Raw genomic sequence first — 25591 nt, 5'->3', positions numbered from 1 at the left:
GTTTCCTTCTACAGTGGACAGGAGCTTAAAGGAAAGTTGTAGCCATTCTAGCTATGGCAGAAAATGGCAATTCCCTTTCCTCTGCCCTTCTCCCATGGATTATAGACTCACATTTTAGGATAAAGTATTGATTTTAGAAATTACAAGTCAAAATTTCAATTTCTTATGGACTAAGTTGTAGTTTCAAAAGCCTGCACCCAGCCTGTGCAATGCGGCACTGCATTGGGATGTGTGGGACAGGCAGTGGTGGGTCCACAGAGAACAGAGCAGGGCCACGCAGCAGCACTTGCTTAGCCCTGGTGTCAGAACTAACCTAGCTGCACTGACCGTCACTGTGCAGGTCCGTCTGCTCTGCCACAGATACGACATACACATCTGACTGCAAAGAAATACTTCTGATCTGTAAAATGCCGCTTTAGGTTAAAGACTTTTTTCTAAATCAGCTATGGAACAAAACCCCTTTCCTGTTTCCTGACCTTTCTAGGGGCTTTTAGGCTGCCTACAAACAGAAGAACAAACCATGTAGCAGTCTCTTGACTGTTTAACAAGCTGGACAGATGGGAACAGCTTAGATCCACACTACCTGATCTAGTGAAACAGGATTAGAAATCTGATTCAGCATTGCCATCCTGAATTATTATAGTTATTTTGGAAGCGACACAGGAGCCTAAATTGAGTGACAGCTGAAATGCCCAAATTTGTCAGAGACAACCTCCCAGGGTTAACAGATAGGAACAGGGCCTGCAGCTGACCTGCAACCTCCTGCAGCAGTGGCTGGAGGCCAGGCACCATAAATGAGGCCATCCAGAAGGGAACTAGATGCCTGCATTAGGGCAACCGAATCACTCCCTGAGCAATGACGCTAAATGTTCTGGCAAGAGCATTTTTATAAATTCCTTCTGGATAGGTTATCCCTTTTCTGAGAGGGGAAAGTATAACTGAATCTCTTTCTAAAACTGTGTTGCGCTTTAAAAGCAGCATTTTATAAGTTTTCCTCCACCCGGGGAAGCCTTTCTATCCAATCTATTTTTTGAAACTTTACTGCCTCTGCTACCTACAGATTTCTCCTGTTTTCTGAAATATTCGATAGAAATTCAGAATTTGCATAGTATTTCAATACAAACAGTGTCACAGAAGAGAAATCAACAACACCACCAGGATCTACTAGAATAAGAGGCCATTAAATCATGAAGATGCCAGGAATACAGCAGCACAGACACCTTTGGGCATAGGATCCAGTTGTCCTTTCTCTGCTGTTCTATTACACAGGTCCTTCTACCAAGTGAGTTCTGCCCAGAGGTCAGAAGTGAAGGGAGCAACTTGCTCAGGTCTCCCTGTCTGTCTGCACAGCTATGCAGGGTTGAGGACAACCTCGCCTACTTCCCTTGCATACCGTCAATTATTATTTGCTAGAAAAAATAAAATAAGGAATTACAACCCACTGTCTGTGCACTTGTTGGATATCTACTCATTCACATTTGTGTCCAACGCACGGAGGTAAAATTCCCACGGAGCACCTGTGTTTGGCTCAAGACGGCAGGAAAAGGCTGCAAGCTCGGCGCCGTCTCTCACCCAAAGGCTGCCTCAGAGCACCGGCTGGCGACGCGCTGTTCAGCTCAGCGAGCAGCTTGGGCAACAGCGGTCGACAGAAACACGTGGCCTCTCTTAAGGAGGCAAACTGTATAATTTTTACAACATTCTTAAAAACTGGGCAGTTTTTATTCTCCAGACTTTCCCAGGAAAGCACTCTTTATGCATGCTAAGAAAGTTTTTATGGTTAAGGCACATAAAACTCAGCAGATATATATATATATGAGGGAAATTCCAGCAAGTCATTAAGTAACTAGCAATCTTCAGAAGTTAGGGAATATAAATTTGAACTTCTTGCAACATAATGACTGCTCCAATTCTGTAAATTGAAAGTGTAGTTTTAAAACACCTGTTTCTAACAAGAGTTCTGACCTTTAACTATTTACCCCGAGGTAATTTAAAAATGAGTAATTATTACCATTTCTATCTTATTTTCGATCTAAGGGAAGGCAAACAATGGCATGCTTGCAAAAGAGGATTTTCCACAAGAAAACAAAATTGAATTACAGGGAGCTAAACTTTTCACTTTCCAGGCCCAGATCGTGTAGAGCAGATATTTCATATACTATTCCTTTCTGTCTTTCTCTGAAAGGTAAATTAAATTAATAAAGTTTTACAATTATTCTTAACAAAGCAGAAGCAAAAAAAGAGCAAATGCTAATATCGATAAATGAGAATTTCTTAGTCGAGCACTAACCACCAACTTGATGAATACTCTGGGTAATATCAAATGGTATTAGCAGCAACTAATCACTCTGATTAATATCTACTATTAATAATGGCTACTTGTCAGTACTAGCACAGATATTTATAATTATTTTCTGCATTAATATTTATTGCCAAATATGGAAGAATAAGAATGAACTTTGGAAAGTAAAGACAGACATTATGGCTGAAGAAGAAAACAAAAAAACCCCCAAGACCCCCCATCTTCCAGCAGCCCCTGGAAGTTCAGAGCTTCAGCACTAGGGGCCACTGTAAGCCAAGCAACGTCGGGGAAAGCCTGCTCGCACCCGGAAACGTCCCACGAAATAAACCAGTGCAATTGCAAAACACTTCTTAATTTCAGCGATTTCTGCCGAAGAACAAAATTAAATGGTAAATGTGAAGGAGATCATGTTCTTACGGTCTTAAGCAAGTCTTCTGTATCATTTTTTTATTTTTCTTTGGCTTGTCTTTCCTTTTTAGCTCTACAGGAAAGTAATAGCTGTTTACACAAAGGCCAGACTTTTGTTTAAGTTAGAACAGGAAGGTAATGGAGGTGCATCACATGCCCCAGCAAAGTATTGCCATTACAAATACAATGAAAAGCTACTGCATCTTTCACAAACTAATGGCATGAATCTTAATAAATATCTCCTAGATTGTCTATGCCAATATCTTCTTTCTACAAGATTTTGTTGCAAAATCTTTTAATCATTTACCTATAAAATTGAGAAAGACACAAAGAGAAAGAGCGAGAAGGAGAAAGACGTGTCTACAAGATTAGAGAATACTTTCTGCAATCTCAGACTTCTCCTGCTGTTCTTCAGGTTTCATTACATTTAGTCGTAATGTTCTTATCTGTTAACTCCTCCCATTCCTATAAAAGAAATGCCTGAATATCTTCCACTAAAGAATAAAGGGGAAGTTATTAGTAAAGCACATCCTGATTTTCTGACCTGTAGAGTGCGTTGCTTGGAAGCCTTTTCTTTGAACTGATGCATCAGAAATAAAGCGGAGAAACATTTTGTTTCCAGTAGCAATAAGAGGATCTGGTATCTTATTGCCGCATAAGCGTCCCAGAATTGGTGATTTTTCACTTTCACCATCAAACACTTCCAAGTGGTCGTAAGCACATTCTTGATGTTGCTCTATCTCAAATTCATTGAAGGTCTGGGGGGGAAAAGCAAAATGACTCAATGTAGTACTGCATTTACTGTTCCTATACAATAAGTATGTGCTGTTAGTATGTTTCAGAACACAAGGTAGATGTAGTTGACAGATTTTAGCATTACTGCCCCTACAAGTCTGTAGCTTTGAATAACATACTGATGTTGAGAAAGTGGAATGATAATTAAGACAGTGAATTTTAAGAGGGCAACATCCTTCGCATAAAAAGGGATTAGAATCTTTATAGCCAATGAATATCCACAACAGAATATTGAATCTAGATTACTGTGACTTTTCTGTTGAATTTGTACCATTTGTAGGATAATTCCAGATTTCACAGAACATTCAAAACAGCAAAAAGCAGGAAATCTATTGGTTATTCAGACAGTTGAGGACTGACTGAAACATCTGCTGCCTCCCCCCCTTTTTATTTTTTTACCTCTCACCACAACTAAAGCCTTTGAGAAAGATCTTTCTGCATGAATAGTTATGCATGAAAGTTATATTTTCTAATCCATTATCTAGAGAGCTATTTTGTATTACCACAATATTAACGATATTTCAGGCTGCACCCTTCATGTTAATATCACATATTTGCTAGCGAAATCACTGTGAAAAATAGCAAAATTTTTTTGATTGTTTATTTAAAAAGTTCAGCAGACTCTTTTGCTGCCCCCAGCTCTCCTAAGGAGATTCAAATTGCTGCCATAGTTCGAACACAGTGATTGCAAACTTTTCTTCATTTAAAATCTGTGGTGTTTCTTCTACACTTCAAAACATTTATCTTGGTTTCTGAGCTCCTAGGGATTCGCAGTCTCTCTTAGTGTTCATGGCAGCTTGTAAGGACAAATTTGGGTCTATTAAAAATTGTAAATTGCAAACCCTTCAGAGCAACTTTTAAAAACTTCCAGAATTTAGATTTCTCAGAGTGTCCAGTCAAAGGCATTTCCCAAAGGCATATGCTATATCCTACAGAAACTGCTAAAATACACACAACTAATACCTGCCTTACACATATGGAATTTCAATGGGATAGCTAAGAGATTTCAGAAAAGACTTTTTGACCAGGGCCAAATTCCAACCAGAAACCTAAAGCTTAAAATCAGTAACTTCCTGTTATGTAAACACTGACGAGGCAATATACATACACATCTACCTGAATTTTCAGAAATAACCTACAATTAAAGGTGAAATTAAAAATCTGTTTTGTTCAACAAAATAGTATAAAAGCACGAAGTATAAATGCTCCCATGAGTAGTCACATAGCTGGCTGTTTATGAAAAAACCCAAACACTGAAGGATTAAGAAGCAATAATTAAAAGGAATAAAACTGAACTATCAAACACTGAGCAAATATCATAATTACACATTCTATCTGGTACACCAAAGCAAATCTGACCTACCAAATCCCTTGTGGAATCCAGCCAGTGTGAAATGTGATGGCAATTTGTATTAACAGCTGACCTAAAGGAAATATAAAGAGCTAACACAAAGCCTTTTGCCCAAAGAACCGGAATATTCAGAACAACACTTTGGTTTAGTGAAAAGTGAAGAGCTGCGTGATGCCATGGACGTTGGTTCATTTCATAGCAAAGTCTGGGGGTTTTATTAAGGGAATGAAACTGCAGAGGCAGTGAAAACAGCTGTACAGCAGTCCCTCCTGCTGCTCTTAAATTGTAGTCAGCCATCCTACTTTTAGGATGCCAAGTACGTGTTGTCATTTATACTCAAATAAAATCTGACAGATTAAAAAAACCCCACAAAGCTGAGAGATTAACTGTAAGGGAGTTACTTAAATATAGAATTGAGTCAAGCCAACTTGGAATGAACGGGAGCAGTAGATGTGATCCAAGAGCAGCCTGCAAAACTTCATTTTCTTTTAGAGGAAAATTCTCAGTTTTGTTCACTTCTCATCAGTACAAAAAGATCACTCTCTAGAAAGCACTTCTTATCACGAACTGTAAGACACACCTATTATTTTTAATATTTGAGTTATTATGGTATTCCTAAGCCTGCAGGGGGACAGTACATGTTATACTGAGTCCCACAAAGAAAAAAGAAATAAGAGAAAAGAAGTCCTGAATCTGTTGTGAGTCTAGCAATTGATTCTAGCAATTACAGAGAGAATAAAAGGAATTTGCTTTTTAAAGGAAAAGCAAATCTTAAGTCTTTTAAAAGCTCATAATGCCTAACATTTCAAAACACCCACAGACGATCACCATCTTTTTAAAAGTGGTCACTTCCCAGCAATGGACTAAGAGCAGGCTTGAAACAGAGGAACTGACACAAATTTTCCTTAAAGCTGAACATGACTGAATAGCTGCTGCTAATTTTCCCTCTGTTATTTAGTGCCAACAGAGTTCACAGACAATTTAATAAAAATATCAGTATAATTAAATCACACTCCGTCTTTTTAGGACAAATACTTTTGAATACCTACCCCACCATGCCTTTAGTCCCCATTTGATTGTCTCATTAGTAGGATGGTATTCAGAAATGTTACATATAGCTTCGGAACATCCAGCCCTTTCTATCTATAGCACTCAACTGAGTAGATACGTTGGTGGCACTTACGGATAGCTGCCTGAATGGGACACTTAAGTCTGTCTCTTATAAACATCCGGCTGATTAGCTTATGAAAATCTCTCTCTCTGTTACATACATTTTCAAAGCCATCGTTATCTACACATTTCATTTAAAAATTCTGAAGTGCATATCCATTTTTTCACAGGCTTCTTAATTATACCAAATGCTCAACTTTAGCCTTTTCAGGAAGATACTTCTCAATGATTATCAGAGTGAGAGCAATCACAGCAGAAGATTAGTTTCTGTACATATGCTCCTCATAAAAAATGAAGCACAGCCTCACAATTTATGCGGTTTGTTACCATGAAGAAGAAATCAGTTCTCTCCTTGTTAAATTTAGTAAACTGTGAATAGTAAACTTAAATACTGTGTGCAAGTCCAAGAGAAAATATTTATCAATAGTGGAAGTATGGTATTAATATTACTAATATTATTGATATGGCATCTTCCTGTACTAGAAAGACTTTAAAGATATTATACACACAGAATTTAGTAGACTGACCCTACTGGCTTGCACAGAAAAGTGGATTTCAGATTCTAAATCATGGACGCATTTTTGAAAATCCAATCTAGTGAAATTCTGTCTAATTTTTCCAATTTCCTTGGCAAAAGCCAATTTAAAATACTTTTAAAACAGACCATGTGATGTTTCACTGAAGAAATCCAAATGCTGGAATTTTGCCTGCTGAGGTTAAAAGTACCGAAAAAGCTTTCAGAGTAACATGCCCATGCCTGGCTGGCTCTGGTTTATTCAGCCAGGATGAAGAAGGCTTGCTCAGAAGCGGCAGCAGGAAGGCTGCCTGAATCAAAAGCCTGCTTTTCACCCTTTGAATGGACAGAGCATACACACCACTCTTTTTCTGCAGTCCCCACATCCCCCAGAATAGTTTTACCATTTTACTTCTGGTGAACAGCCATCAACACACGGTCCCACATCAGCACCAGTAACAGGGGTTATGGTGTTGGCTAAGGTCAGGAGTTATGAGATGACAATATCCTGTTCATCCCTGCATCCACATTGTCTATTGCTTCTACATCTCTGAAGCACATACATCGCTCTTCTGAAGTTTACTTGCTCCAAAACTCTTGTTAAATGAATTTATCAGATTTTAAAATATGTAAGGCCAGCTTTTGTTATGGCTGTCTCCTGAATACTCTGCGTGAGGGAACACTGGGGCTGATCTCAAAGCAGAAAAGCCTCTTGGGCAGGTCCGTGCCTTTGGCTTCATAGAGAGGCTGTGTAACCTCAGCAGGTCTGCAGAGCTCCCTAAGCTCTGCTCGAATGTCTTTAGCCACCAGCACTGTCCTCAGCCAGCTAGACATAAAGGTCATTTAACTCTACTTAGGTTGCTCTTCTACTTATGTTAAAATTTTGAGTCACTTTTAAATAAGAAATCCAGATTCTTGGTTTTTGCATCCTCTTTTCCTCCTCAAAAACTTCAGAACAGAAATGCAAAAGTTGTGTGGAGAGGACTGTTCATAACTTCTAATTTTCTTGTTCTGAATATTGGAGTTTGAGTAAATGGCCTCTGCCGTATTTGTCAAAACTTTGTGCACATTTTATGAATTGCAGCAATGATATCGTAAAGTCTGACAGCAGAAAAGTATTCCTCCTGCCCTTTGCTGTCCAGAGTATTTACAATCACCATAAACTTAAAATCACAGCTTTATGATATTGAGTAGCCCCAGTTGGCCAGGAATGGACAGGACTCAGCAGATTTTTAAAACAGTTTACCTGTGGACTGTAAACTGATAGTAAATTTTAGTAACTGTTTCATATAGTTGAGTAGCCATTTGAGAAGCAGGTTTGGTGGAAGAAAAGAGAAAAAAGAAAGGGTAGGCAGAAACTCACCAATTTGACTCTCTGCCCAGGGGTGGCACTGATTTCCCATGTGCACTCCTTTCTGCTGGGATACTTGTCGGGCCAGTTGGGACTCGTGATGATGCCGTTGGGACTGTGGATCTTCTGTTCACACTCAGCTGTGCCAACAGGGATAGCATCAGTTAGTCTGGGGGTCTGCATTCAGAGGTAGCCAGAAAAGCACTCTCTTTTGTCAGGGGACCCACTGAATGGAAAGGATCGTTAGGAAGACAGCTAAGTATGCTCTTCAGTGTGCACGAACATGTTCTTCCCCTTTGGCAAACAATTTATGGCAATTAAAGCAGCATGCTTAATTATTGATTGTTGTGAAACATACATTGTTGTTCACAATGGATGGCTTTTTTTGGAAAAAAAATATTATAAAGGTATATACATAAGTATTAAAATTTAATCAAATATTTTGCTATTCCCCCCAATCTATGTACTAATAATTACGAAAACCCATATGAGAAATCTTGCTACTCCAACCTCAAATGACATTTCTCGAACAATACTTTTCTCTCCTCTTGCTGATTTTCATACTGCAGCTACAGAGAAATCATTTTGATTTCTAAATCACAGTTTCTAGGGACATATATACAACTAGAGAAGAGCTGAGACTAAACTGTGAGTATATAACAAGAACAGCTTAGTCATTCACACTGTAACTGAATCAACAGCAGCACATTTCTGAATAAATACAAAGAACTAAAACTTAAAAGAAAGCAAGAATGAAACCAGTTTCATTTTTCTATTTAGTTTTTTAACAAATTGCTTTATAAACATCAGAGGATTATTCACCAGCAATCTTTCAGAGTAGGCAAGTATCATTCCAACACCAGTGATAACGCAAGTGATTCATGAAGGGCACATCTTCTTTACTCACAAGCTAAATCCACGCTAGAATACAGCCTTGAGAAATTACAGTAGCTCACATGATATTGCACACTTGAGGTTCATTTGCAGATAATCTAAATCCTACTTAAGCCCCAAAGCCTACTGTTTTCTTGGAGGTAGCCGCACCTTGAGACAGCGACTAGGAAAAAAGATGCATAAGGATTTGACTGGAATTTAGCTTGTCTGAATTTGTCCCCTAATATAAACCCAGCAAGGGCAGACACAGTTTCAACCTGACTGCAAGGAAACTAACTGCTACTGATAGGGGTAAATGACAACTTTACCAGGCTTCTCTCCAAAAACTCTATCCCTGTGTTTAATACAGCATTAGATAAATGCTCTATCACAGCTTTAAATGTTCTACACTTCACAGCACTATTAAAAGCGCTCCCTGCCAATGATCTCAAGTTTTCCAAACTGCATTCCTGTGGACCTCAAACTCAGCCACACACAAATGCTGGGGATGGAGGGGGCGAGCAAGGAGAGATGCGGGAGTGTTTAAGCCCGAATGTCTAAGCCCCTATTACCAAGATTTTTCTCTTTGCTTTCTTTTCCTTGGAAGGAGAGCTGCAGAGATCTTTCTGTAAGCCAGTTGTATAATCAACCATTTATATACATTACTACCTACCCTCCTTGCAGTCATGTTTGTTTTCGTGTAGCACAAATCCATTTCGGCACTGGCAAACGTAGCTTCCTACCGTGTTGATGCACTCGTGCTGGCAGCCACCATTATCCTTCGAACACTCATCCTTGTCTAAGAAATTCACAATAAGGTCGGGTGAGCATCACAGCTAGCAGTAGCCCTCATTACCAAAAAGACAAAGGTTTAGCAGAGTGTTTGAGTCCAGAAAAGGATAAGCTAAGGCACAGTCACTCTTGTTGGTACAGCACTTTTGTGGTACCTTTGTTCTAGCCACTCATTGCTCAGCCTGCAACCTTGCACCATGGCACAAACAGTCTGTCTCATCTTTTTAGGAAATGACGGGTAGCTCCTAGGAGAGAGGACCCCTGGTAAAACAAACAAGCTAAATCAAAGGAGATGGGACAGTTACCAGCATTTACTCTTTCAAGTGGTCTCACTGGTAAAAATTTCATAAATATCTCATCCAAAGCTTTTTACTTCAGTAAATAATGGGAGTGTAATTTGTGGACAGCACATAAAGTATTCCAACTTTATGCAAATTCCACAATTTAATGGTGGTATGTAGAAAGGATCATGTAGGCCAAACAAGGTTTCAATCTCTGCACACTAAATGTGTAAGAAAAGAAGGATTTAACATAAACTTTAAAGTAAGTTGGGTTGTTTTTTTCCCCAGCAGAGTGACAGTGTGCTTTACTTTTAACAAATCTGGACACTACAGAACATCACGAAAAGAAAAACATTTCATTGAAAAATGTACAAAAGAAATTGACATTAGTTATTTCAAGGAGATCTACAATGTAGCATGCAGTTCTGTTTATTAACATACAATCCTTCAAAAGAGCTTTTAGTGTGTTAGAAGTAACACAGAGAGTAGGGGAGGAAATATGACCTGCATTAAATAGCTACAAATTCATTGCATGGACAAAAGCCAAACTAGATTAACAGGCTGTCATTCTAGCAAGAGGCCTCAGCTGCCACCCTTCTATGTCATTCAGCTGTTGTCATTTTAGGTGAGGCTGGTTCGTTTAAAAGAGGCAGACTGCTCCTGGCATATACATATATATACACATACATGTATATACGTATGCACACGTATATATACATGTAAAGACACATATATACAAATCCTGAGGTACAAAAATATATGACTATATAAATATATATACACATATAAACACACACATTAAAAAACAATATCTTACAAAATAAGTGGTTTCAACATGCAAAAGAGAGGAGGAAAAAGAGCAAAGAAATTGTGGTCATCCCGGAGATTCAGTTGTGCAGGGCTGGAATGCAGAGCATTCACTCCCTTCAGCCTCATGTTCCTTGCAAAAGCAGTGGTGAGCGTTATCGCCAAACAAGGTAACATGCAATGTTTCAGCCTTTAGTGAGCACAGTAAGAATTTCTATAGATTACAAGGCATTATGGATAATTTAAGTCTCTCTTCATTGTCTTACTCATGCATTTTTTTTCCCCTGCTTTTACTGATGCTCATACTCAGTAACAAAACAAAGGAAATTTGCATTATAATTGCATACACATTAGCTTTATCTGCCGAAATGTATGCAACACTTGACACGTTGACTTGCAGAGCTTCCTGTGAAAATCAGGTTCTACTTATAATACATGATGATAATGTACACTTATCGATAAATTCTGCAAGTCAAACCCAAGCATCCACTGTAAATCTCAAATCTGTTTACACCAAAAGTTTTTGGAAGCTTTCTGCAGATGTGAACAGGTTTGAAGGTTACGTAGCAGTCGAAAACATAGGTAGCTCCCAGAATCACACATCCAAAGGCTTATACTAGCTGTCATTTTGATAATGAAAGAAGCATAAAGGGTCCAGAATACACTGTTTATACACCTTGCAATGCAAGTCCCAAACTGAAGCAGTGAATCTATTTAATTTCAAACAAAAGATATAATCTTTCATCTTTGCAAAAGCAAGCATTATTGTAATTATTATAAATTAATTCCACATTGCAAGTGAAGAATAGTAACAAGCAAATGAGAAATTAGATATAATATGAACAAAACTCTTCAATATTTCCCTTACTAAGCATTCGTTTGTAGCTTTCTACCAAAATAACCAAATAAATGGAAGGCAAGCTCCAAATGCATTCAGGTTAGGCTTTCAAGTACAGACTAGGTACACAAAATATAAATAAAAGCCCTGGCCATTTTCATCTTCCACCAAACTGTGTGAAAATACTGCAAAGTATTTTAACATTACATAAGCTTATTTTCTGTAAAATAATCTCTTGAGAGACAAGTTCATAAGCAAACAGTCCCATGCTGGACCTCCTCAGAGGTAAAACAACGGACAGAAGGTAGAAAGAGGCAGCTTTGGAACACTTTGAACTACAATAGTTACTTGTACATGGTTAATCAAGGATGCAACTGTTGAACGAGCCTTCCTCACACTTTGTAATGCGGAACAGACTTTCTGTCAAATTGATTGCCCAGTTTCAAAATTTATGAAAAAACAATTAGTCTATTAGTTATAGGAACAAATGTTTTGCCATGTAAAAACAAAGCCATTTGTTATGCTGGCAGATGGAAATGAGTCTCCCAGTTTTGAATGGATACTTTCCTTCTTTTCTCATTTCAGTCCTCAGAACAGGGAAAGATCCATTCTCAACAACGTGTTAGATAGAATCATCCAGAGGACAAATGATCGTACCTCTGAGACCCTCAGAGGCCACCAGTCTGTGAATAATACGTACTCGGCCTGCAGGCACCTGTATCAAGTCCTTGCAAGATTCAAAAACAAAAATTTTCTCTTTGCAGGCAGCTTTCTTGTCTGTGGAAAAAAATGTACCAGGATGGCACCAGAGATGAGTTTGTGCTCCAAAACAAATTTGCTCAAGGCTAGAAACAGTCTAGCTTTCTCTTTTTTAACTGCTCAATGAAATATGACCCAAGGAAAAAAAGTCCCCACAAACCTCATTTCTGTATTCCATCAAAGACTACATATGTTTTGTATGATCATGCAAAGAGTCATGTTTATTTAAAACACTGAAGTAACTCTAAAACTTATGATAAATGGAAGCAGTTGGGTGACATATTATCACAGGGTATTAATCACACCACTACACAAAGCCTGATTTAAAGAAATCATTACGCTATCTTCTCAGAATCATCACAGAATTTTACATATATGTATACATTATAGCTACCTTTTTTCCTCCCTAGAGTATATTCATGGAGTTATTTTACACTCCTCTAGTCTTATGGGCCCAGGAGACCGCAATAGATTACTGCCTTGTAACAAGAGCAGAAGAGAGTGAGAGGAGGGCAGGAGAGAGAGAGAGAGAGAGAGAGAAAGAATAAAAACCTAATTACTGAAAGCTTCTGGTTTAGAAGCCTAATATCCAACTCCAAAAAGTTTTAATAAGGGTTTTAAAAAATTACTATCTCATGACTCCCTAATTTCTTCTCTTTATCGAAGATACTTGATTATAAATACAGCAGAGTGTCTCTGGAGATTAGTTAGATCCCTGCAACTGCTCCCAACTGAGCTTTCTTCAGAACTGTCCCATCAAATGTAAATTTTACAGAATGTTGAAAAAAACGTTTTTCTCACTTTTCAGTAGCACCTGTCTGGCTGTTAACACTATTTTAGAGCCAAAAATGTAATTACATGTCGTCTTATATCAACACAAATACCTTCCTAATGCAGGTCATCTGTTGCCCTGTGTCACTGTTTGCTTTCACAGTTTATCACAGCAGGTTCCAACCACCCAAAAACTGCTTTCTGTCGTCTGAGCTGGAGCTGGGCCATGCTTTCTCAACCATAGCTGTGGCTGAAGAATTCACCAGCAAGAGAGTTGCAAAAATAAAGTTCTTTGGCTGTGCTTGAGAAACATATTACAGTTTCTACTCTTCAGACTAATCTGACTTCTCTACCTGTCTCTCTTGCTGAGCACTGTGTCTGCCCTTTACTGGTGAACAGACTGCAAGATGCAGTGTTTAACCCATTACTGATTTTTTTTATAACCATATGCTTACACATATTTCTATTGTGATTTAACAAATAAAACTGTTAAGTGCCTTTCAGCAAGTATCTTAGACACTAAGTATTTCTCCACAGACATAATTCTAAAAGTATGGGATTCTAAAGACAAGTATATAAATAGGCAAAAAAAGCCACTTCAACAGCTGAACAGTGGTCAGCTATCAACTCCCAAAAGTCAAAATAGTTGAAGTCTCAAGTCCGTTCTTCATTGACAGACCAATAGCATACTAAGTCCATATTAAGGAATTCAGGGGTAAGAATGTTAGTGTTTTCTGACAGCCACGAGAGTTTTTTCTGGTGAATTCTTCAGAGATGACAACCTCTTTTTAGATACTTTAAGTTCAGAGGTTTAATTTGTCTCAAGCATTACAATGCTTCTGTTTTAATCAGAAAATATTGTCAAAAAGTGAAAGCCAGATAATGGTAGAATCTGCTAGAAATGATAACAACTGGAAGAGAATTGAGAAAGAATAAAAACAAAATATGAATTATCCGAACTCAAATGAGAGAAGAGATTATGGCAGAAACGCATTATGAAGCACTCAGTAAATTTATATACTTACAGGCTCAAAGACTGTTTATATCGAACTATCTTTCTTTGAAGATATACTGTATCTAAGAGTCATCACACATTTTTATTCACTAAAAAACACATTAGTTCAGACTTATCCCTGGCTAACAAATTTATTCTAGTGATCAATGGCAACATTTAATGCTTATTTTTTTTAAATTACCAGGAAAAACCTGTTTTCACCGTGGGAGGAAAGGGAAGAACATTTCATTCAGAAGTGAAAAAAACAAGGTAAATAATGGTTCTGAAGGATTACAATCTGATGCTTTGAACTCCATGAATTATAGTCTAGTCTTTCCCCAGTGTATAGCATTGGCCTGATTTCTTCCTAGAACCCACTCATAATATTAATAGATCATTTAAACAATCAAGAAAAAAGATACAGCTGTGAAAATGAACTATCAGTTTAAAGAAAACCAAAATTTAACTGACTGCATATGTATAAATGTTCATCATATCCACAAAACACAACTTCTGAACTGCAGAGCTTACCCTATTTACAAAGCTATCATTGCCAATCTTATCTACCATAGCTATAGATCCTGAAAATATGTAACAAAATTAATTTGCAGGCCATTTTTAGAACTGGAGCATGTCAATACTTCTTCTTGTAAAAAGTCAAAATATGTGACAATTCCTGCCAGGTCTCCTAGGCCTGCATGAGATGACTAGTTGTGGAAGTGTTTCTAGGAGGAAGCTCTGGTGTATGTATATATGCATTTACTACAAATAATGAGTAAATCTTGAAAGCTTCCTGCTAATGCAAAATGTAAAAGTAAAAAGTGTTCCTATATGTAAAGATGGATCTGAAAGACTATGACCAGAGAAATGTGATTACTAGAAAAAATAACACAGTTTAGAGGAGGTAAAACATTTGTTAATTTCTTTGTATGAGATGAAACACTTCTTTTCATCTTTCATAATTGCTTAAGAAAAACATCAAAGTAGTCATAATGGGAAAACATTGGAAGTCTAAACTGTTTGTCTTGACAATTATTTTCCTCACTTTCCAGGTCACATCACTTATATAATATGATGATTCTTACTACTTGGTCATAGTTATCAGTTATTAAAGCTAACCAATGAAATATAACCATTTTAATTTCAGCTTTTATAAAATAGTTTAGCAAACAACTGCTAATAACAGTGCCTGGTAATACATTTTTCTACATGCTAATCAGGATTCTCCCGATTCAGATTTTTAACAGCCACCAAAAAACTTCGGGCAAAATTGAAATCCCAAACGCTTCTGGATGACTTCCAGTTTGGGGAGGTGGGTGGATGGGACTGTTCTATTGTGTTGTTTTACACAAGATAATGTACCTATGCATATGTGTGTGTGTAAACACACAAGAAAAACACTAAGCAAATTCCACTACTAACACCAGGTCGTATCCTGCCACAGCCAGATGATTATAGCCTGATCATAATGGGTAACTGCAGAGACCACTGTTGTGCAAATATTTCCACACATCTTCAGCTTCACTCACTTCTAACTGTATTCAACAATACATGTCCTCAGATGATACAAAATTCCGTCGCTCTGATCTGCTTCAGTAAAATCACACTCAACTAAAAAGAGGCACATTTTTGCCAGAGCAAAGTCTTAAACTCTGTTCTTCTGTAAAACATTAAGTAGTGCAAAGTTTGGCCAGAAAGAACACATAATGTTAAACAAATGTTGTAGCACACAGTGGTAATTTCATAACTCAGGCATTATGTTAAGAGATCTGAGTGAAAAAAGTACAAATGTACACAGTATGTAATTTGTATTACATTACAACTGGAATTTGCAAAAACAGCAACAAAAGTTGTGATAAAAGAAATCTAATTGAAATTTTGGAACACTTAGTAAATTCACTTTTTTCCTCCATATCTCACAAAGTTTATTTGCCTCTGCTGTTATAAAAATACATCTATATGTTCCATATATTTTCTACAGATATCACAATTCAGAACACTATTTTAAGACAGGAGAGAGGTTTATGCTTATATAAATAAAATAAAGTCAAAGCTAACAGGAAAACTGTAAGGGAAAAGGCCAGCCACTTTTATACCAAAATATAGTACTCACTCCACCTAGTCAGTGCTTGCTCAGAGGCACTCACAGGTACACAAGAGTGATTTTCTATACCTGAGAAGAAGTGTGCCTTGAAGCCTTTTTTTGACACAGTGTTGTCAGATCTGAACTCAATTCGCATGTTGTTGTACTGAGAGGTGATAACTTCAGGCACTTCTGTACCACAGAATTTACCGTGTAGTTTAGAATCAGAAGAAAGGCCACTGCGAATCTCCACATAATCGTATTTACAAACCTGAGAAAAGAAAGAAATTAATTTTTTTTTTGGCTGGCCAAAAGAAAAGCATGAAGTTATCTACAAATCCAAGAACACTGGTTGGTATATGCTGCTCTTTAATAGGGTAATAATGTCTTTTTTCACTTTTCCCTGACTCTGAAAACATTTGTAAATGCTTGCAAATGTTCACTGATTTTGTGTAAGAATATTTTAAGGTCACTAAGGCATAGCTATACTATGTATTACATTCAAAACTGTATTGTGATAGATACTAATGCATGTTTAGTATCTAAATTTCAAAATGCTTAGTACTGTTTCCATTTAATATAAAAAGTGAAAATTCCAGTGACATTAGACTAAAAATCTAGAAATATTCACCCTAAAAATGATACCTATCTTTTTGCTGGAAACCACATATCCAGAACCTACAAACCTTCTACTGCTTGCATCCCACAGATTTTAAAAAAAATAATAATTTTTACTTAGAAACTTACATGATAGGTTTTTACCATAATATATTTAAGACATTCTTTTATTTACAAATTTATAAATCTGTACTATTAAAACTGTACATCTTTCTTCAACAGTAGCATAGCTATAATTCGGAGGTCTGATAAATGTCATTTTCATTAAAAGGTTAAAAATAAAATAGAGTAAAATAATGTAATAAAAAAAGTCTTATGCAAGGCCTACTACTCATGATAATACCTTCAATGCATAATCCTTTGGTCAACCTAAAGCCTTCCACCCAAAAACTTCTAAGCTTCTTAGGCTCAACTATCAATCATTTAATCAAAAATGTCCCAGTTGTCTGCAATCAATAGCTTAAGAGAAAACAGTGGCCAGGAGGATTCATACAGAGCTTAGATTGTCCATTAAATCCAAGTTATATTTCATAAATCACAATTTCTAGTCAAAAAAGAAATGTCAGGGGAGCTGGAGGAGAACTATAAAAAAGGATGTTTTGGCCTTTTTTGCTCTTTCTCCGTATGAAATACTAAATGATTGTCAATATTTCCAATTTTTTTTTAAATAATACATTCTAGATGTAGATTAGATTTTCATTGTTACTGGAACAATTTTCATATATTACAAGTGGAAAGTGATTAATTCAGTTGAAACTACTTTTGCACAATATGAAGAAAACAAAGATTTATAAAACTTGAGTTACTGCCACATGCTGATTTATATTAATTCTAAGACAAATTCATATCAATGCATGCGATTTTCAAATATAATTCACAACATTAATAAATGCCAGCAATTTCAGCAACACATTAGTGGCGAGTTTTCATGGTTTCATGGCTTTACATTAGAAATTCAGTGTAATTCCAGATAGGTCCAACTTCCTTCATAAAACACTATTTTAAAAACAAATAATTACAAGTTAAATATAAAACTAAGACTGTAAATGGTAAATGTAAAATATTAAAATTGCAATATTGGAAAATACATATTAAACAAACATTAAAATTAGAGCATTTTCTAAATGTATATATTTTAAGCCTGCACTCAGACAACATATTACAGTGTTCCAAATACATTCCCCCCCTGCCCCCCCCCCGACTTTCACAGGTACCATTCTTAGTACTACTACTTAATAATATAAAGCTGCAGCTGATTTAGTAACACAGGAGAGGATCAAACCAAAGTTCTGAATGTTGAAAAACATTTGATTTGTAAGATTTTATTACACCTTTTGCCATTCTTGTAATGATAACAGGATGTGAATGTAACGTACTAGAAATCATTAAAAGTAAGCTGGAATTTCACAGACTTCAGAACCCACCCCAAATGATTTTAAAATATAAATTTCACTTTGTTGCCTCTGCAAACAATTTTGATTTATTTTGGAGAATCCATGGCTGAGTTGTTTCTTAGTTATAAATTCAACTCCAGCTTTTGCCACTTCACATCTCATGCCCAGAACACCCTACGTCTCCAAAACAACAACAACAGAAAGTTGCTGCAAATTTGGTTAGTCAGAAATAATGTGCTGGGATTTACGTTCTTAACACCATGTGAAGGATATTCAGATAAACTTGATGGCTACAGCACATCATGGCTACAGCGTAGCTGTGGAATTCTATGCTATGACAGAGCAGGACCTAGGAAGCAGAACAGAGGCCGAAAAGTTGAGGTTGAAACCCGTATTTTACTTATTCACACCCAAACAACACACCACGACCCATCACTTTGTTTAAAGTCACAGGGAGCAGCCCTTACCACTCGGAGGGCTCTGCCCTGCCCCTCTCCTCTACCTGGGGACAAGACACCCCACCTCCAAGGGCTGCCCAGCTCAAACACTGCTGCTGATCCGTTGTGCCTTATTTCTGGTACTGCTCTTTAAAATATTCCCACCATGAGATACTTTAAGTGATTTGAACAGTCCCTCACTCTGACCAGAGCTTAAGTGTATTCTTTGTAGTCATAGTCTGTAAAGATGATTTGGTTTCTCCAGATTTTCTGCTCTTGAATTCTTTCCAATATGCCTCAGCCATTTGCTCTGTTTTACTTTGTTGATAAAAAAAAAGTCAGCTGAGACTCAGCAGAGAACATATCTTTTAAATTTCTTGTAATACGTATACATTTAGATGATACGTAAAAGAGCTATGCTCTCCGTGTTTGTTTTGATTAACTCCAGAAACAGTCCCAAAATGAAAACAAGAGTATCTGTGGTTATTTTCAGCATATGAACAGTTAGCAAGGGTTTTAGAAGACAATATCTATTTTCGAACACTCACGAAGCCATTTAGCGTGTAACAGATTGTGCAGCTCTTTGTTCACAGTTACTTACTTCGTTCCCTTCTAACTCAAAAAACTCAAACTTCATTGAAATTCGGTATTGCGTCGGGGCAACCACCTGCCACACACAGTTTTTGTTTGGAGGATACTCTTTGGGCCACCCTGGTGTGGTTATAGTCCCATTCAGCTTTGTCAGGAGTCCTCCGCAAGCAGCTGTAAAATTAAAAGGGAGAGCATCATTTCTTGACTGAAGCCATATTTTACTATAAACAGAAGCAAGCTGAGAAGGTTCAGTCCTCTCATTACTTATACTGCTGTAATGCCCAGACAGACTAATCAGAATCTTGCTTTATCATGCTTGGTGCAAACAAAAAGAAAGAGACAGCCCCTATCTTGAACAGCTTGCAGGTTTGCGGGCAGAGATAAGTCTGAGGACTACACAAGGCGTTATCATATTCATTCTTTTTCCTTCTCTCCAGAGACTCTGGTTATTCTCTCACAGCCTTTCCCATGCAAGTCCTCTGACCTCACCGCCCTCCCCAGGACCTTGACCACCCCTCTTCTGGCAGACGGACTACTTAAGATGTGCTTCACATTTCCCCAGCTTCTCTTCCTGATTATTGATCTAGAATCAGCCCTACCTGTCTCAGCTCATGTAGCTCTATATGCCTCCCATCACCTACTAGATAGGGTCACTGCTTTGGGATAGCAGTCACGTACTACTCAGTCACAGTCACTTCTGCTGAAGTATGGATGTTCAAGTAACAGAGAACACACCTATTCAGCATATATTTGGAAACTGTCACCTCCACACAACAGAACAGTACTATACTATGTTAGTGAATGCAGTTCAGATAGCAAAGACCAAACACGTTAATCTTTTCCATCTGTGTAATTTTTTTTTGTTAAAAAAAAAAAAGGAGAGTAATGGGATTTGCAGGGGTTCTCTGTCACACTCTGCTCCATTCATACCATTACAGCACTGTGACAGCACTGGAAATCGTCCACAAATCTCTTTCGAAAGAGCTGGTGGGGGGAAGATCCACGTTCTTCCAACTGCTCTGTGCTAATGCTGAATGCTTTAAAAAAGTGTCTATGCCTGTCTAGCTGATGGTCTCACACACTACATCTCCTTCAGTTAACACACCTAGGAGAACTCTCCAGTTTCCATGTCAGGGCACGCTTGGCCAACCCAGACACACACCATTCTCCCTCTTTGCACCTGGCTTTCCATGCAGCAGACTCCTTGGTATACACGAAGAGGTAATCTGACCGGAGTCAGGGGACTAAGACCCCAGGTCACACCTCAGTGTATCAAAAAAGACCAAGCACAGACTTAGAGACAATACTCAGATGACACAAGCTGTACCCCCACATGATCCAGTCTGGGTCAGGAAAACTGACCGCTAGTTTTCAGTTTCTGCTTTTCAATGTCACTCCGCTGTTCCTTGAGGCAATGGTGGGAAACATGGAAATACTGAAAAAAAAGTCTTAAAGCTTTCTAATATGCTGCCAGCAGAAGAGATTTGGATTAGACCAGCATGAAGCAATTTTCTGTGCATGTCAACACTGCAGTGAAGCACTGGGCAGAGGTTCTGAGTTAGAATCTTCTGCTCTAGTATCTTGTGTGAATTAACAGAGCTAGGTCACCCCTCAAATCCCAAACTACAACTAGGATGTAATGCTCACTGTGAGTATACGTTGATTTTAATTCAGTGGTCACAAGTGTTATGTGTTAGCTGAAGGAGATATAGTGTGTGAGACCATCAGCTAGACAGGAACAGACACTTTTTTATTGTACGGTGAGTGCTACGTCACGTGGAACAAATGCTCTTACAATTTTAGGGATAGCTCAGGTTTTTGCTCCACACTGCACTGCACTACTTTGAGTGACTTCTCATTTTGCCAGAGTTGGTTTTCCATTGGGGTGTACCAAGGAGATATTCCTTCTTTATTTTGGGGGGGCAGAGGGAAGAGTTTTCTGAAAGACTGGTAATATTCCCTAATATTCTGACTAAGGTCAGCAGGCAGACTAAACCGAATTCCTTACATAAATTTAGGCTGATGATCAAAGGCCCAGAGATTAAACCTCTGTCTTCATGGCCCCTCCCTTAGATTACTTTCTGCACACTGCCTAACATGCAGACATCTAAATAAATTGTTTTTCCAATGTGGTCACTATTAAAATTGGGGGACAGGGGAACCAACTGAAAAACCAGCCAGCCTGAGGAGAGCCACAATCTAACATACCTGTAGTCTGGAACTATCACCACCTCACACAAACACACACACCCCCCAAACAAACAAACAAAAGAAAACAACCCAACCCCACACAGCAAAAAGAACAAAAAGGGCAAAGAAACTAAGCAAAACTGCCCCAAATTGAGACAAATCAGGAACTAAAGCCAGGAAATCGGGAGAAAAAAAAGGAAGAGACCAGAAAATTGCATCAGAAGAAAACTGTAACTCCAAGCATTCCAATTTTCAAAGTCCACTCACAATGCAAAAAAACAGATGAACTGAGATAAGAATAATTTGTGCTATCCCTGAATTTATTGGTGTTTATGAATAAAAATCAAACAACAATTGGTGAGTAACAATCAAGAGCTTTTGCTTCTTTCTTTTGATATGAAATATGTATAGAACACAAAAGCTTATCTCAGTCCAATCCTGTTTACACAGACTTCCACTTAACAGGTTTTTATTTCTCTAGATTATGATTTGAACATGCTTTGCTCACCCTGAAACGCGAATTTGTTTCCATCAAGAAAAGTCCACAATCTGACTGTGAGCAGGGAGGATTTCTCTGAGCTTTGAGCTAGAGTAAAGGATCCTCCTCTTCAAACCTGCCACCTTCCCAGTCACACCCCAGTCAGAAGCGGTCAGAAGGATCGTTAAATATTCTGATTCTGAGACAGTGGCACATTGCTCTGCTGAGAATTGTCTCCTTATGCGTGGTGGGACACTTTAATGAGTATGTATAATGCAATAAGTGGTTTGGGGAGGTACAACGTCCTGCTTTGCGCTGTAGCCTAACGACTCACAGCAAAACCTGTAAAGCTAAATTAGTGACAGAGCTCAGATGAAGACGACCGCTGTAGACAGACATTACTCTGGCACCACTACTTAAAAGGGAGCACTGGTTTTCCAGGCTGGGTTCCACAGATCCCACATTGCTAGTGCCGAGCATGCGAAAGGGGTAGCGTCTCATTCCAGCGACGGCACTCTGTGAGCTTTAGGAGCCCATAACGCAGCAACGCACTGTACCTTCACAACTCTTTTTGTCAGGACCAAGTTCATAGCCAGGATCACAGGCGCACTGGTAGCTGCCCAGAGTATTTACACAGCGCTGCTCACAGCCACCATTGTCAGGTTTGGCACATTCATCTTCCTCTGCCAAGACAGGGAAGAATGCAAAAATGTGTTAAATAATTACCTTCCTCAGCTGTAATTGCTGGATCAATATTAACCCAGAAAGCTGTATGCATGCCATTATATGGTGCACTACATAACACACTGTGGTTGCTGACTAGAGCATTTTCAAATGCTAAGAAGACCTGCAATGGAGAAAATAAAAATTTGTCCTTTGTGGGGTTGGGGTGGGTTTTTTTACAACAATACCTCCTGACAGCTGCAGATCTAATTTATAAGCACTTTGTGGGCAGCATACAATAATTCAGGCAGCCATAATCTAAAGGTTGTATAAAGTATTGAAAGAAAGATTGAAAATCCACAGCAGGGTCACTTGAAGGGCACTTTATCTCCCACAGAATCAATTTGTGCATTATCCCGAATTCATACTCAAAACCAGATTAACAGAATCCTTAAATCCCAGGTTTTCATTCTACTGATATTAAAGGGAACAAGATGCATCAGGGATGGGGGAGGGAAAGGAATAACGTATTACCTCTGCTAGCTCGGAAGAATACCCATGAGATTCATTGTTAAATATTCCTCAGATGTTGAAATACGGTTTCTGTACACTAGGACAAGAAGTTTCTTCAAAATAAAACAGAGCTCCCACACTTATGCCTACAGCCTTCAAGGTTCTAATTGTCTGCGGTGAAAACTACAAGTTAGGGTGACAAAAGCCCCAGCTTGTGGCTCTTCCAAAGAGCAAACAGGTTCTCCCGGTGCTGTGCCCTGTATTCCGGGTGTCACCGTGGCCACACCACTGCTAGGGGCTTTCACCATGCCATGGGCAGCACAGGATAGGAATTACACACTCCCCATGCACCAACTGCTGCAGGCACAGCTGTATGACGCACCCCCCTCCCCAAAAAAAACCCACAACCAACTGCAGGAAGATGGTGAAGCCAATGGTCACTGCTTTCTCAGCTGCATTTCTTTTTTTCTTGCTCACCAATAAATTGATAAAGCAGCTTAATGCAGCAAAGGGCTTAGGAAACACAACATTTAGAGAAAAGAAAAAACCTTAACAGAAAATAGTCAATTGTCTCTATCGTGATTATACTACCTAACTTTATATTTGATAACACAATACGTGAAAAAAAAAATTTTTAGAAGATTAGATATGTTTCAAAGGTGTTCCAAAACTAAGCTGATTATTTGAACCTGAAGAGAGTAGGAAGTTGCATTCAATATACTCCTTCATTCTTTGGACATATGTTACAAGGAGATGCAAATACCTCAGCTGTTTTGGTTTGATAGAATTACTTGCCCAAGATAAATAATACACTGGAGATAGCAGAGAACTAATTTTAGAAAAAAGAAGTTGAAAAGTATTTTTCATAGCCTATTATAATTTTTCTAGTACAAAAACAAGTGATAAGCAGTTCGCACCTCCCAAAATATGCTTTAACATTTACCTTTGAAAAAGTTAGCTGCAAACCCTGCTTTGTTAACAGTTCCATCAGAAACAAACTTCATCCACAGGGTATTAGAGGTAGATCTAATGTCTTCTGGCTTGTCATAGCCACAAAAGTGACCAATTAAAGGACTGTTCTCATTCATTCCATCTCGTATTTCCAAGTAGTCATACGCACAGTTATCGTGTCTTTCAATCTGTAAAAAAATATTTTTAAAGAGACATATTTGAACTTGACCATAAATACTCAGTATCAATCAGCTAATAAACAGAACAGAAATTTTTCAAAAGTAAGGTTAGGGTTCTCTGTTTAGGGTTCAAACACCAGGAAGATGAGTAGAAGAAAAATCACTGGACTGTTTTTAACTATACTTGTTTTCTATGAAAAGAAATAATTCTGAGATTGTTACACAGGAGACAACAGTCTAACTGGAAAAAAGTAACTAAGAAAAGCCATGCTCACCTCTAAGCTTCCCAATGTTCTGCCAAATTCCTACTCTGAATTCAAGTAAAGTCCTCTTTTCTCATGTATACTCAAGTACACAAGATCAGTGGTTCAACAACTAACTGGGTCAGAAATATTAATTGGTTTTAAAATACAAACCCCTCATTTTTTATTAACACGCATAAGATTTTTTTTAGACATTATCAACCTGTGCTATTTCAGGTGACGATCAATATCTTATTTTCTTCCTTCTTCTTCAATACAAGGCAAAATTTTGCATTTGTCACTACCCATTGATGTTGCAGGGTAACTGTAAAAAATTACAGTGCATGAAGAGTTTGGGGCAGCTGTAGAATTAGATTCAAACACGCTTCTATAATTATCAGCTATTAAGTAGCTAATAGAACAGATGAAAAAAAAAATCCTCCTTATTTTTCTGCAGCTGATGTGTCTGATTTCTGTTGCACAATACCTGATTTCAGGTGCCTTCTTGTGACTTTCTGGGTCAATGAGTTAATCTTTGCCACACTGATGGGAAACCTACTGAAACCAGAACAATTGAAAATGCGCCTCTCGTTTAAGTGTCCTGTCAGATGACATTCAAACATAGACTAACATGTGAGTGGACACGCGTGCACTTCTACTTGAGTAGCAAGTCTTGTGCTCTTTACATAACAGTATTTACAGAGTCAGTCAGAGTGGAGATTGCGCCAAAGAAGAAAGCGGTTGAAGCCAGAATATTATCCTATCCAGAGACTAGATAATATATGATGGCTGCCTTTACTGAGAGAGTATCTTTCCCAATAGAATTAAAAGTCCTCTTGATGTGGGTCATTTTACTGCAGAATTACTTCACATTACTCAAGTATTATAGCATTTTAGCTATAAAAGAATTAACTAAATCCAAGCATTCAAAAATCCTCTAAGAAAACTATTGTTCAACTAAGTGGCTGAACTGTGAGCTAGGCTTAGGGGTGAGGGGGACAGGACAGGACAGGTTGGAGAAGCCTCAAATTTAATTCAGCACACCTAAATTCTGTTAAAATGACAAAGAAGTCAAAATCAAACCAAATCCAGAAAAATTCACATCTTATCTCTGGACAGAGTTTTTCTCACACGTAAGCTGCTCAGTTAGTACAAGTGGCTGCTGATACTCTGCTTTGATTGTGCATTATGACAAACACTAAGCTCAGGAACCACCACAGACTAAGGAGCTTTCATTTAGCACATTAGG

General features: G+C 38.0%; 1 protein-coding gene across 1 annotated transcript in view; it reads right to left on the bottom strand.

The window, feature by feature from the left end:
* Positions 1-25591, bottom strand: part of TLL1 (tolloid like 1) — a 141807-nt gene that overhangs the window by 6224 nt on the left and 109992 nt on the right. The window contains exons 14-20 of the mRNA XM_075421672.1: positions 23914-24109; positions 22352-22477; positions 19137-19297; positions 16177-16357; positions 9435-9560; positions 7901-8028; positions 3252-3465 (exon numbers count right to left, since the gene is read on the bottom strand). Coding sequence (XP_075277787.1) covers positions 3252-3465; positions 7901-8028; positions 9435-9560; positions 16177-16357; positions 19137-19297; positions 22352-22477; positions 23914-24109 — 1132 coding nt within the window. The remainder of the gene's footprint in view (positions 1-3251; positions 3466-7900; positions 8029-9434; positions 9561-16176; positions 16358-19136; positions 19298-22351; positions 22478-23913; positions 24110-25591) is intronic.

The sequence above is a fragment of the Opisthocomus hoazin genome, chromosome 5, assembly GCF_030867145.1.
Source record: "Opisthocomus hoazin isolate bOpiHoa1 chromosome 5, bOpiHoa1.hap1, whole genome shotgun sequence".
In the NCBI taxonomy this organism is placed as follows: domain Eukaryota; kingdom Metazoa; phylum Chordata; class Aves; order Opisthocomiformes; family Opisthocomidae; genus Opisthocomus; species Opisthocomus hoazin.
Note: the sequence above shows the minus strand (reverse complement) of the source record. Positions and strands in the feature narration are given on the sequence as shown.